The sequence below is a fragment of the Pseudoliparis swirei genome, chromosome 15 (assembly GCF_029220125.1).
Source record: "Pseudoliparis swirei isolate HS2019 ecotype Mariana Trench chromosome 15, NWPU_hadal_v1, whole genome shotgun sequence".
In the NCBI taxonomy this organism is placed as follows: Eukaryota; Metazoa; Chordata; class Actinopteri; order Perciformes; family Liparidae; genus Pseudoliparis; species Pseudoliparis swirei.
The window spans coordinates 21,625,281-21,639,535 of NC_079402.1; the positions used below are offsets into that span (position 1 = coordinate 21,625,281).

Here is a 14,255-nt window from a genome sequence, read left to right on the forward strand (position 1 = left end):
GGAGGGGCCCTGGAGACCGGACCGGGCTCGGCAGGAGGGCTCTGGGTCGACTGCTTAGGATGTGGGGCTCTGGGGTTGGGGACGGAGCTGGCGCCCGCGGGCGGGAACGGGAGCCAGGACCGGCGGGATGGGCAGAGCAGCGGTAGCTGGTACCTCCGACAGGGCCGGGGATCCGAGTCGGCCCTCCACCGGCGGGTCGGCTCGGGGGTCGGCAGCCCCGACAGGTTCTGGACCTCAGCGGTCGGCAGCTCCGACGAGTTCTGGACCTCGGGGTTCGGCAGCTCCGTCGAGTCCTGGGGCTCTGGAGTCGGCAGCTCCGACGGGTCCTGGGGCTCGGGGGTCGGCAGCTCCGACGGGTCCTGGACCTCGGGGTCGGCAGCTCCGACGGGTCCTGGGGCTCGGAGGTCGGCAGCTCCGACGGGTCCTGAACCTCGGGGGTCGGCAGCTCCGACGGGTCCTGGGGCTCGGAGGTCGGCAGTTCCGACGGGTCCTGGACCTCGGGGGTCGGCAGCTCCGACGGGTCCTGGGCCTCGGGGTCCGGCCGCTCCGACGGCTCCTGGACTTCGGGGGTCGGCAGCTCCGACGGGTCCTGGACCTCGGGGTTCGGCAGCTCCGATGGGTCCTGGGGCTCTGGAGTCGGCAGCTCCGACGGGGCCCGGACCTCGGGGGTCGGCAGCTGCGACGGCTCCCGGGGCTCGGGGGTCGGCTGCGGCTGCGGTTCACGGGGAACGGGAGTCTGCCACAGCGCCGGCGGGTTTCGGAGGGTTCCGAGGAACAGGCGGCTCTCCTCCGCCTGTGCCCGCCCCATCTCCTCTATCCGGGCCAGTATCTGGCCCAAGCTGCTCATCAGCTCTTCCTCCTGGTCTGGCTCCATCCCTTTCAGGCACTGGGTCCTCAGGGGCCCCACGTTGGGCTCCAATGTAGCAGGCCCGAGGCCCCCACCCGTGGGTTTCCCCCCCCAGCACCAAGGATCCGCCAGACAGCACGACGTTTCGTTCAAGGACATATCTATTGGCACACACAACACCGAGCAGACCGCAAAACACGCGCCTCTGCTCACCTCTCCCTCTCCACTCTCGAGTGGGAGCTTTCATAAGGGTGGCCTCGGCTGCTGACTGATTGCCAATCACCAGCAGCCGAGGCCAAATCAGACACCGCTGCCACAGGTGTATAGATTCAAGATTCAAGATTCAAGATGTTTTATTTGTCACATACACACACAGGGTGTGCAGTGAAATGAAAGTGGCAATGCTCAGCAGGAATGTGCAAGGGCAACAAGTACACTATTTACAAAAAAAAACAACACAATATTTACAGTAAGTGTGTGTGTGTGTGTGTGTGTGTGTGTGTGTGCCTAAGAGGGGCAGTTGTGTGGGTCTATGTGGGGGTCCTGGTGAGGTCGGAGTTCACAATCCTGATGGCCTGAGGAAAGAAACTCCGTCTCAGTCTCTCTGTTCTTGCAGCGTGACTACGGAGGCGCCTGCCTGACCGCAGCAGCTGAAACAGTCTGTTGTTGGGTGGTGAGGATCCTTCATGATCCTGCCGGCTCTGGTTCTGCACCTCCTGGTGTACAAGTCCTGCAGGGTGGGAGTGTAGTTCAATAGTGCGCTCAGCCGAACGCACTACTCTCTGCAGAGCCTTCCTGTCCTGAGCGGAGCAGTTGCCAAACCAGGCTGTGATGCTTCCTGTCAGGACGCTCTCTACAGCTCCAGAGTAGAAGGACTGAAGGATCCTCTGGGAAACTTTAAATTTCCTCAGCTGCCTGAGGTGGTAGAGGCGCTGCCTTGCCTTTCTCACCAGAGTGTCTGTGTTTGTTGACCATGTCAGATCCTCGTGATGTGGACTCCCAGGTATTTATACGCTCACCCTCTCCACAGTAGTCCCGTTAATCCCCAGTGGTGAGTACGTCCTCTGTTGTTGTACCTTCCTAAAGTCCACAATCAGCTCCTTAGTTTTGGTGACATTCATGATGAGGCTGTTGTCCTGGCACCAGAGTGACAGATCAGCAACTTCCTCCAGGTAGGCCTTCTCGTCGTTGTCGGAGATCAGGCCCACCACCACTGTGTCATCCAAAACTTGATGATGGTGTTGAGCTGAACCTGGCCACACAGTCATGTGTACAGGGAGTACAGTAGGGGCTGAGGACGCAACCCTGGGGATCCTGTGTTCAGGGTGAGGATTTGGAGGTGTGTCTGCCCACCCTGACCACCTGTGGCCTGGCGGTCAGGAAGTCCAGGATCCAAGCACACAGGGGTGTTCAGTCCCAGCTCAATCAGCTTGCCGGCCAGTCTGAGGGGACTATGGTGTTGAAAGCTGAACTATAATCAATGAACAGCAGTCTCACATAGCCCCCTCTGGCTGTCCAGATGAGAGAGTGTGGTGTGCAGTACCTGGGAGACAGCATCATCCGTGGATCTGTTTGGGCGATAAGCAAACTGCAGCGGGTCCATGGAGGAAGGGAGGAAGGCGCAGATGTAGTCCTTTATCAGCCTCTCAAAGCATTTCATGACCACCGAGGTGAGGGCCACCGGTCGGTAGTCATTCATACATGCTGGAGAAGCATTCTTGGGCACAGGGACAATAGTGGATCTCTTGAAGCAGGCGGGGACCACGGACTCAGCCAGGGAGAGGTTGAATATTGTGGTGAACACTGGAGCTATACTATAGGGTGTATATACTATAGGGTGTATATAGTGTAGGGTGTATATACTATAGGGTGTGTATAGTGTAGGGTGTATATACTATAGGGCGTATATACTGTAGGGTGTGTATATACTGTAGGGTGTGTATATACTGTAGGGTGTGTATACTGTAGGGTGTATATACTATAGGGTGTATAGTGTAGGGTGTATATACTGTAGGGTGTATATAGTGTAGGGTGTATATAGTGTAGGGTGTATATACTATAGGGTGTATATACTGTCGGGTGTATATACTATATGGTGTGTATGGTGTATATAGTGTAGGGTGTATATACTATAGGGTGTGTAGGGTGTATATACTGTAGGGTGTATATAGTGTAGGGTGTATAGATAGATAGATAGATAGATATATACTTTATTAATCCCCAAGGGGAAATTTGTCGAGTCAGTAGCAGCAACACACAAGAATAAAAAACCAAAACACAAAATATAAGAAGGGTTAGGGTGATCTGGCAAGAGGTGAACTGTTGTAGAGCCTCATAGCCGTCGGCAGGAATGTTCTCCTGTATCTCTCCTTGTGGCAGCGGAGCGTGAGGAGACGTCTGGAGAAAGTACTCCTCTGTCCCTGTAGGAGGTGGTGGAGAGGGTGGTCCGGGTTGTCCAATATGGACACCAGTTTCTTCAACGTCCTCCTCCACCACCTGTTCCAGGTGCTCCAGCTGGCAGTCGATGATGGAGCCAGCCTTCCTAACCAGTTTGTTAAGACGGCTGGTGTCACCGGCCCGATGCTGCTCCCCAGCAGACAATGGCAAAGTGCAGCACACTGGCCACAACCGACTGGTAGAACAACTCCAACATCTTGCTGCACACGTTGAAGGATCAAGCTTCCTCAGGAAAAAGAGTCGACTCCTCCCTTTCTTGTACACAGCGTTGATGTTGGCCTTCCAGTTCAGTCGGCTGTCGATGGAGACGCCCAGGTACTTGTACTCCTCCACCATGTCCACGTCCACTCCCAGGACACTCAGAGGTGTAGGAGCTGTCGCCTTCCTCCTGAAGTCCACCACCATCTCTCTGGTCTTGGCCACGTTCAGCCGCAGGTGGTTCTCATCGCCCACTTTACAAAGTCACTCACCACTGCCCTGTACTCCTCCTCCCGTCCATCCCTAATACACCCGACCACTGCAGAATCATCAGAGTACTTCTGCAGATGGCATGACTCCGTGTTGTACTGGAAGTCACTGGTGTACAGGGTGAAGAGGAAGGAGACAGAACAGTTCCTGTGGGGCTCAACATCACTGACCACCGTTCCAGACAGCACACGGCCCATTCTGACAAACTGTGGTCTGCCTGTGAGGTAGTCAGTGATCCAGGAGATGGTGGGACGCGTCACACGCCACCAGCTTCTCACTCAGCAGCAGTGGCTGGATGGTGTTAAATGCACTGGAGAAGTCAAAGAAAGTGACTCTCACAGAGACACGGTTCCATCCAGGTGCGACTGAGCTCGTTGCAGCAGGTAGATGATGGCGTCGTCCACTCCCACATGAGGCTGGTAAGCAAATTGCAGAGGGTCCAACGACGATTTCACCTGCGGCCGGAGGTGGGCCAAGACCAGCCTCCAGCACCTTCATCACATGGGAGGTGAGGGCGACCGGTCGGTAGTCGTTGAGGCCAGATGGTGTTGACTTCTTGGGGACAGGGACCAGGCACGACGTCTTCCACAGCACCGTGACTTCCCCCAGCCTCAGGCTGAGGTTGAAGAGGCGCTGCAGGACACCAGACAGCTGGGGCTGATGCCATCAGGACCTTCAGCTCTGCGCTGGTGTAGTTTCTGCAGCTGTCTTCTCACCTGGTCAGTCGTCACAGAGAGAGGGGAGGGTGGAGGAGCCCATTGTTATTGAGGGCTGGTGGATGTGCAGCTCAGCAGGGGGACAGAGGGGAGGAGGTGTTTGGGAGGTGTGATGTGTGGAGGAGACGGGAGGGCTGTGAACTGAACCTATTGAAAAACAGTTCAGCTCGTTGGCCCTCTCCAGGGAGCCCCTGGCTGTCTCCTCCCACCTTGAAGCCAGTTATCTGCTTCATGCCAGACCACACCTCCATTGTGTTGTTCAGCTGGAGTTTGGCCTCCAGCTTCCTCCTGTAGGAGTCCTTGCCCTCCCTGAGCTTCACCTTTAGGTTGCGCTGGGCTTTCCTCAGCTCATCCCTGTCTCCAGACCTGAAAGCAGCTTTCTTCATGTTAAGAAGCGCCGTCAGGTCCCTGGTGATCCAGGGCTTGTTGTTGGGGAAGCAGCACACAGTCCGTGATGGGATGGTGGTGTGTTCACAGAACTTGATGTATTCCGTGATGCAGTCGGTCATACTGTTGATGTCCTCCCCGTGCGGTCCACACAGCACATCCCAGTCCGTTGACTCGAAGCAGTCCTGTAGAGCGTCGTTAGCCTCCAGAGACCACCTCCTCACAGTCCTGGTGGTCACCGGCAGCCTCTTCACCAGAGGAACATACCTGGGTGTCAGCCGGACCAGGTCATGATCAGACCTGCCGAGGGGAAGGGCAGTGGCGCTGTATCGTCCTTAGTATTAGCATACAGCAAGTCCAGAGTTTTATTGTTCCTTGTTGGGCAGTCTATGTATTGATGGAAGGTTGGCAGAGCTTTTTCCAATGTGGTGTGGTTAAAGTCACCAGTGATAGCCATGAATGCTCCAGGCTGATGATTCAGCAGAGCAGACACAGTGGAGTGGATGGTGTCCACAGCTTCCTCAGCGTCAGCTGATGGCGGCACGTACACGACAACCAAAATGGCGGACGTGAACTCTCTCGGCAAATAGTACGGGCGCATCCCCACGGCCAACAGTTCAATGTTCGAGCTACAGAAGCGCTCCTTCACGCACACATGGTCCGGATGGCACCACCGTTCATTCACATAAACAGCGATCCCGCCCCCCCTCTTCTTACCGCTCTGTGTAGCGTCTCTGTCAGCCCGAACAGTCCTGAAGCCGGGCAAAGACGCTGTGATCCGGATAGTCCGCGTGCAGCCACGTCTCAGTGAAACACAAGAGACTGCTCTCACGGAAGATCCTCTCGGACATTACCAGCGCGCCGAGCTCATCCGTCTTATTCGCCAAAGACCTCACGTTCCCCGTTATGATCGACGGTACCGAGGGTTTGTATCTCCTCGTTTTAGCCCTCCGCTTGACACCCGATCTGCAACCGCGAGCCCTTCTCCGTAGCTCCAGCGGGATCACAGGTCTGTCTCCAGGCAGAAGCTTCGGCCTGCACAGCGATCAGCTGAGCACGCAGTGACGAGGGTCCCCGTCATTGTTTTGCTGTTGCTCTCCGATACTCACGACAAAGTGAACAAAAGCCACAGTAGAATTATCGAAAAAAGTAGTTATGGTCCAGTGTCCGACCGTAACTAAGACAAACGTGAAAGAAAAGAAAAGAAAAGAGAGGAAAAGTGCAAAAAGACAATAAAATAAAAGCAAAACGCCACTACTGAAACAAGCAGCCGTTGGCACAGCGCTTCCTCCTATATACTATAGGGTGTATATACTGTAGGGTGTATATACTATACGGTGTATATACTGTCGGGTGTGTATACTGTAGTGTATATACTGTAGGGTGTATATAGTGTAGGGTGTATATAGTGTAGGGTGTATATACTATAGGGTGTATATAGTGTAGGGTGTATATAGTGTAGGGTGTATATACTGTAGGGTGTATATACTATAGGGTGTATATACTGTAGGGTGTATATAGTGTAGGATGTATATACTGTAGGGTGTATATAGTATAGGGTGTATATACTGTAGGGTGTATATAGTGTAGGGTGTATATAGTGTAGGGTGTATATACTATAGGGTTGTATATACTGTAGGGTGTATATACTATAGGGTGTATATACTGTAGGGTGTATATACTATAGGGTGTATATACTGTAGGGTGTATATAGTGTAGGGTGTATATACTGTAGGGTGTATATACTATAGGGTGTGTATAGTGTAGGGTGTATATAGTGCAGGGTGTATATACTATAGGGTGTATATACTGTAGGGTGTATATACTATAGGGTGTATATACTGTAGGGTGTATATAGTGTAGGGTGTATATACTATAGGGTGTATATACTATAGGGTGTATATACTGTAGGGTGTATATAGTGTAGGGTGTATATACTGTAGGGTGTATATACTGTAGGGTGTATATACTGTAGGGTGTATATAGTGTAGGGTGTATATACTGTAGGGTGTATATACTATAGGGTGTATATACTATAGGGTGTATATACTGTAGAGTGTATATACTATAGGTGTATATACTATAGAATTGTATATACTGTAGGTGTATATATAGGGTGTATATACTATAGGGTGTATATACTATAGGGTGTATATACTGTAGGGTGTATATACTGTAGTGTGTATAGTGTAGGGTGTATATAGTGTAGGGTGTATATACTATAGGGTGTATATAGTGTAGGGTGTATATACTATAGGGTGTATATAGTGTAGGGTGTATATACTGTAGGGTGTATATAGTATAGGGTGTGTATAGTGTAGGGTGTATATACTATAGGGTGTATATTCTGTAGGGTGTATATACTATAGGGTGTGTATATAGTATAGGGTGTATATAGTATAGGGTGTATATACTATAGGGTTTATATAGTGTAGGGTGTGTATATACTGTAGGGTGTATATACTGTAGGGTGTATATAGTGTAGGGTGTATATACTATAGGGTGTATATAGTGTAGGGTGTATATAGTGTAGGGTGTATATACTGTAGGGTGTATATAGTGCTTGACCTCTCCGCTTGCTGCGCTCAGTGTCGGCCATGTTGGAAAGTGAGAGCATCCCCAGCCTGGCGGGATACAGGAAACGCTCGTCCAGCATCGACTTCAACGGAGGCAGCAGCTACACCCTGGAGGCCCTGATCCGCCAGCTGGGTCAGTTCCACAGCACCATGCAGGACCACGGTCTGGACCCCGAGATCGTGGGTCAGGTGGCGCGACAGCTCTTCCACTGCATCAACAACTACACCCTCAACAACCTGCTGCTGCGGAAAGACGTGTGCTCCTGGAGCACCGGCATGCAGCTCAGGTACACCTGACTTCCTGTGGTCTTGGTCTATAGCTCAGGTACACCTGACTTCCTGTGGTCTTAGTCTATAGCTCAGGTACACCTGACTTCCTGTGGTCTTAGTCTATAGCTCAGGTACACCTGGCTTCCTGTGGTCTTAGTCTATAGCTCAGGTACACCTGACTTCCTGTGGTCTTAGTCTATAGCTCAGGTACACCTGACTTCCTGTGGTCTTAGTCTATAGCTCAGGTACACCTGACTTCCTGTGGTCTTGGTCTATAGCTCAGGTACACCTGACTTCCTGTGGTCTTAGTCTATAGCTCAGGTACACCTGGCTTTCTGTGGTCTTAGTCTATAGCTCAGGTCCACCTGACTTCCTGTGGTCTTGGTCTATAGCTCAGGTACACCTGACTTCCTGTGGTCTTGGTCTATAGCTCAGGTACACCTGGCTTCCTGTGGTCTTGGTCTATAGCTCAGGTACACCTGACTTCCTGTAGTCTTAGTCTATAGCTCAGGTACACCTGGCTTCCTGTGGTCTTGGTCTATAGCTCAGGTACACCTGACTTCCTGTGGTCTTAGTCTATAGCTCAGGTACACCTGACTTCCTGTGGTCTTAGTCTATAGCTCAGGTACACCTGACTTCCTGTGGTCTTGGTCTATAGCTCAGGTACACCTGACTTCCTGTGGTCTTAGTCTATAGCTCAGGTACACCTGACTTCCTGTGGTCTTAGTCTATAGCTCAGGTACACCTGACTTCCTGTGGTCTTGGTCTATAGCTCAGGTACACCTGACTTCCTGTGGTCTTAGTCTATAGCTCAGGTACACCTGACTTCCTGTGGTCTTAGTCTATAGCTCAGGTACACCTGACTTCCTGTGGTCTTAGTCTATAGCTCAGGTACACCTGACTTCCTGTGGTCTTGGTCTATAGCTCAGGTACACCTGGCTTCCTGTGGTCTTGGTCTATAGCTCAGGTACACCTGGCTTCCTGTGGTCTTGGTCTATAGCTCAGGTACACCTGGCTTCCTGTGGTCTTAGTCTATAGCTCAGGTACACCTGACTTCCTGTGGTCTTGGTCTATAGCTCAGGTACACCTGGCTTCCTGTGGTCTTGGTCTATAGCTCAGGTACACCTGACTTCCTGTGGTCTTAGTCTATAGCTCAGGTACACCTGGCTTCCTGTGGTCTTAGTCTATAGCTCAGGTACACCTGGCTTCCTGTGGTCTTGGTATATAGCTCAGGTACACCTGACTTCCTGTGGTCTTGGTCTATAGCTCAGGTACACCTGACTTCCTGTGGTCTTAGTCTATAGCTCAGGTACACCTGACTTCCTGTGGTCTTAGTCTATAGCTCAGGTACACCTGACTTCCTGTGGTCTTGGTCTATAGCTCAGGTACACCTGGCTTCCTGTGGTCTTGGTCTATAGCTCAGGTACACCTGGCTTCCTGTGGTCTTAGTCTATAGCTCAGGTACACCTGACTTCCTGTGGTCTTGGTCTATAGCTCAGGTACACCTGGCTTCCTGTGGTCTTGGTCTATAGCTCAGGTACACCTGACTTCCTGTGGTCTTAGTCTATAGCTCAGGTACACCTGGCTTCCTGTGGTCTTAGTCTATAGCTCAGGTACACCTGGCTTCCTGTGGTCTTGGTCTATAGCTCAGGTACACCTGACTTCCTGTGGTCTTGGTCTATAGCTCAGGTACACCTGACTTCCTGTGGTCTTAGTCTATAGCTCAGGTACACCTGGCTTCCTGTGGTCTTGGTCTATAGCTCAGGTACACCTGGCTTCCTGTGGTCTTGGTCTATAGCTCAGGTACACCTGACTTCCTGTGGTCTTGGTCTATAGCTCAGGTACACCTGGCTTCCTGTGGTCTTAGTCTATAGCTCAGGTACACCTGACTTCCTGTGGTCTTAGTCTATAGCTCAGGTACACCTGGCTTCCTGTGGTCTTGGTCTATAGCTCAGGTACACCTGACTTCCTGTGGTCTTAGTCTATAGCTCAGGTACACCTGGCTTCCTGTGGTCTTGGTCTATAGCTCAGGTACACCTGGCTTCCTGTGGTCTTGGTCTATAGCTCAGGTACACCTGGCTTCCTGTGTGTGTGTAGATACAACACCAGTCAGATGGAGGAGTGGCTGCGGGGGAACAACCTGTTCCAGAGTAAAGCTGCAGCCGCCCTGAACCCCATCATCCAGGCCGCTCAGCTGCTGCAGGTCAAGAAGAAGACGAGCCAGGACGCCGAGGCCATCTGCTCGCTGTGCACCGCCCTCAGCACGCAGCAGGTCAGCTGACCCCCGAACGAACAGCCAATCGGCAGCATGGGACGGTATTGATCGCTGTTGTCCTCTGTGTTGCAGATCGTGAAGATCCTGAACCTCTACACTCCTCTGAACGAGTTTGAAGAGAGAGTCACCGTGGCCTTCATCAGGAGCATCCAGGTGAGGGCTCACGTCACGTGTGACAGTTGAACCAGAATCTCATTCCCATGACAACGTAGTTCATACTCACTTCATGATCTACATACAGAGGCGTCTCTACAGGAACTGGTACATCATTGTGGATCCTTCTGATTGAGCCGTTTAACACTGGAGCTAGAGAACGCCCCCGACCTCCTGATCCTGTTGCCTAGGTCGCCTAGGTACTAGGTCACCTAGGTCCTGTCTCTGCCACCTAGGTCCTAGGTTCTGTCGCCATTGCATAGGTCATGTTACCGTCGCATAGGTATTGGGTCCTATTGCCGTCGCCTAGGTCCTAGGGTGCCTAGGTTGTGTTGCCATTGCCTAGGTTCTGTTTCCGTTTCTTATGTCCTGTCACCTAGTCCGCCTAGGTTACTTAGGTTGTGTTGCCATTGCCTTGGTCCTATCGCCATCGCAGAGGTCCCTTTACCGTCACCTAGGTCCTATCACCACCACCTAGGTACTAGGTCACCTAGGACCTGTCTCTGCCGCCTAGGTCCTAGGTCATGTTACCGTCGCATAGGTATTAGTTCCTATCACCGTCGCCTAGGTCCTAGGGTGCCTAGGTTGTATAGCCATTGCCTAGGTCCTATCGCCATCACAAAGATCCTGTTACCATCGCCTGGATCCTGTTGCCTAGGTACTACGTCACCTAGGCCCGAGGAAGCCTAGGTTGTGTCACCATTGCCTATGTCCTGTCGCCTAGCCCCTATGCCGCCAAAGTCACCTAGGTTGTGTTGCCATTGCCTTGGTCCTATCGCCATTGCAGAGGTCCTGTTACCATCGCCTAGGTCCCATCTTCGGTCCTCTAGGTCCGAGGTGGCCTAGATTGTGTCAGTATTGCCTAGGTCCTATTACTGTTGCCTAGTTTCTGTCTCTTAAGTCCTAGGTAATGTCTCCTAGGCCGCCTCGGTCGCCTCAGTCCTAGGCCGCCTAAGGTTCTCTCTGAGGTTGAAAAGTTGTTTCCAGCTGTTTTGAAGTCGTCGATGTAAAGCAGTACGACTGTACAGTTCCCACCCGGTCACATCTGTGTGGTTCGGTTCATCTGTTGTTTGAATGGGCCTTTAGCTCCGCCCCTCTGACCCGATGTCTCCCTGTGTGTCCAGAACCGTCCTCCGCAGAGCACCGACCCGCCTCAGCTGCTGATGGACACCAAGCACATGTTCCCCGTCCTCTTCCCGTACACGCCGTCTGCTCTCAGCCTGGAGACGCTGCAGATCCCCGCCTCCCTCGGCCTGGACTTCCTCATCAGGGTCTGAAGGATCTGCTTTCCTCCACTTGGACCAGCTTCCAGCAAACTGACCTCACATCAGCTTTAAAGCAGTAGCAGACGCTTTCCTACGGCTGTTCAGATGCGTTCACCAAGGTCAGCTTCATGTGCCTCAGCAGGCGGGATCGGCCCTACCGCTCCTCTTCCGCTCCCTCGGGAAACGAGACGCGGCAGGAAGTGTGCAAGGAACAGGAAGTGATGGAAGGAACAGGAAGTGGTGGAAGGAACAAGTGTGGACAGAACAGGAAGTGTCCCGCAGGACGAAGAAGGCCAGGGTGGAGATTCAGGAGAGATTCACCAACACATAAACATAAGGATTGTTTATCGATGGCTTATTGGTCAGAACATTATTCATATTCATAAGTTCTCTTGAGGATCGTCGGCTCACTTCCTGTGTTTGTTCTCGTTCTCCCATCCACACATGCGAGTTGCATTCAGGTGTCCATGTGAAACCCAGGACTGTAAAGTCATATGTGATATGCAGTCTGAGGCTCGTGTCTCATGTGTCTGTGAATAAACGATGACATCATCAGTCGGGTTATTAAAGGTGATTAAAGGTCACTGCTGCACATTTTGAATCCATCAGAAGAAATCAATGCTTTATTTTCACTTTGATTATTATACTTTTCTTTTTATATTTTTGTATAACTTAATTGTACTTGTGTGTTCTTTCCCTTCTTTTTCTTTCTCGTGTGATTTTGGAAAATAATATCTTGACAATAATTAATAATAAGTACTAAACGCTCAGCGACAGGTTCACTGACTGTGGTTTATGGGATTATCCAATTTTAGACTTTCATAATTATTAAGACACTATTATCACACTTATTATTATCACACTTATTGTTAACACTAATTATTATCACACTTATTATTATCACACTTATTGTTAACACTTATTATTATCACACTTATTATTATCACACTAATTATTAATACTAATTATTATCATACTAATTATCACAAAATGAAGAACTTCACTGCAGACGGTTTGAATCTTAGAACAATTAATATATATTTTCATACGGTTGTTTTGTATCATTGATTCAGTTTTCTTTCTCTTAATGAAGCACGAAGTAAATTCCTTTTTTTCAAAATAACTTCCTGTATTTCAAAGTAAAGGTTTTCTGGCTGAGTCGTGGTTGAATCCTCTTTGGTGTCACATAATCAATAAATCAGAGGTTTTTTTTTACAGTAAATGCTAAATTCTACAATTTCCTTTAAAAACAGTTTCCCTCGACAATAAAACTTTGAAATTATTATTTTTTAAATTTTCTTTCAGCACCGACCAATAAAAACTTCGCAAGGAGAATACATAAGGGCCTAAAACTGGTCATTTTATTTTTTTAGGTGTTCCTATGACAGATTCCAATGTTTCTTCATGTAAATGTGTTCACGCCTTGACTGACATCATGCATGATTATGTTTGAAGGACTGGATCAGTTTAAGCACCATGAACTAACCCTAATCCTCACCATTCTAATAAGTATTTATCTTTAAGGCCTTAAGATCGTCCTTAAACAAGAGTGAAGTCCATCAGAGGACTTTTGTAGGAGAAATCTGTAAATGTATCATTGCAAAAAATGACAAATTTAAGTAAAAAATGCCCAACTTTGGCAAATTACTTTAGCGCCCCCTATTGTTTAAATCGCGAGAGATTGGTTGTGCTTGTTACAGGATGCAATGTGCATATATACCACAGGTTTTGAGTGATTAGTCCCAATAGTGTTGAAGTTATGGACATTGAAAAACAAGACACACCCCTAAGAGGTTCATTGGGCCATATAATCTTAACACAATGAGATATCAAAAACATTGTATACGTATTAGGTGATAGAGCTTCACTCATGATGCACATAAAGTTTAGTATGAATCGGACCCAGCGTGTCGGAGAACTGACCAATTATGTGTTTTTCACAAAATTCAAAATGGCGGAAAATCTAAGGAAGCGCAGTTTAGGAGTCTGAGAGGCTTTTTTGTAGAACACAGGGCTCTCAAGTCTCACGCATTGAGCGTGAGACTCACGCATTTCGGTCTTAACTCACGCACTCCCGCCACACATCGTATTCCTCACGCTGAAAAAAGCTCTCGGCTATTTAATGCTTGAATGCAGGTGTGCTCAATACGCCGATCGATTGGTCCGCTGCAGAGCTCCGACGCCGGTCTGCGCGCATCGGGATGGAGCAAAAAAATAGTCAACAACTTTTCTCGGAGTAGAAAAAGTCACTAGCACCCCCCCCCGTCAACAACTCTTCTCGGCTCGATGCCGGCGCGCGCAACGCTCAGCTGCGATGCTCGCACAGGTGAGCATCGGGTGCTGATGGAAATGTCACGCTTGCCTGTCTTCAAAACTTGAGAGCCCTGAGAACAGGTCCAAGTGGACATGTGTGAGAATGTTCAAGTCAATCGGACATTCTGGGTGAGGGGCGTCGCCGGTCAAATTTGAGGGGCCGCTAGAGAGCAAACCCAACTTTGAGGTCTATATCATACGTCAATTTTCACCAGGCCGGACAAGCTCGCTACATTTGGTGAGTTTTGGGGTCTGTGACGAAGCCCCAACATGCCCCAATGTTCTAAAATAAAAGGCGGATAATAATTTCAACAGGGGTTCGTCTCAGACCCTAATAATAATAAGAACAGCAGTGGGTGTCAGCAGGACCAGGGCTGTCTGGTCTTCTTGGTGTTGAGGACCAGGTTGTTGATGAGGTCCATTAATGTTATGTGGTTTTGAAAAGTAGTGCAACTGAGTACTGAAGTATTGTACTCTGTGTACTTTCTGCCATTCGACCGCTGGGCATCGAAGCCACGAGCAGAAACA

General features: G+C 50.0%; 1 protein-coding gene across 1 annotated transcript in view; it reads left to right on the forward strand.

Moving 5' to 3' along the window:
* Positions 1-12,697, forward strand: part of myo5b (myosin VB) — a 38,968-nt gene extending 26,271 nt beyond the window's left edge. Inside the window, exons 35-38 of the mRNA XM_056433217.1 lie at positions 7,465-7,738; positions 9,819-9,993; positions 10,069-10,149; positions 11,274-12,697. Of these exons, the coding sequence (XP_056289192.1) occupies positions 7,465-7,738; positions 9,819-9,993; positions 10,069-10,149; positions 11,274-11,426 (683 nt within the window). The 3' untranslated portion in view covers positions 11,427-12,697. The remainder of the gene's footprint in view (positions 1-7,464; positions 7,739-9,818; positions 9,994-10,068; positions 10,150-11,273) is intronic.
* The last annotated feature ends 1,558 nt before the right edge of the window (positions 12,698-14,255 follow it).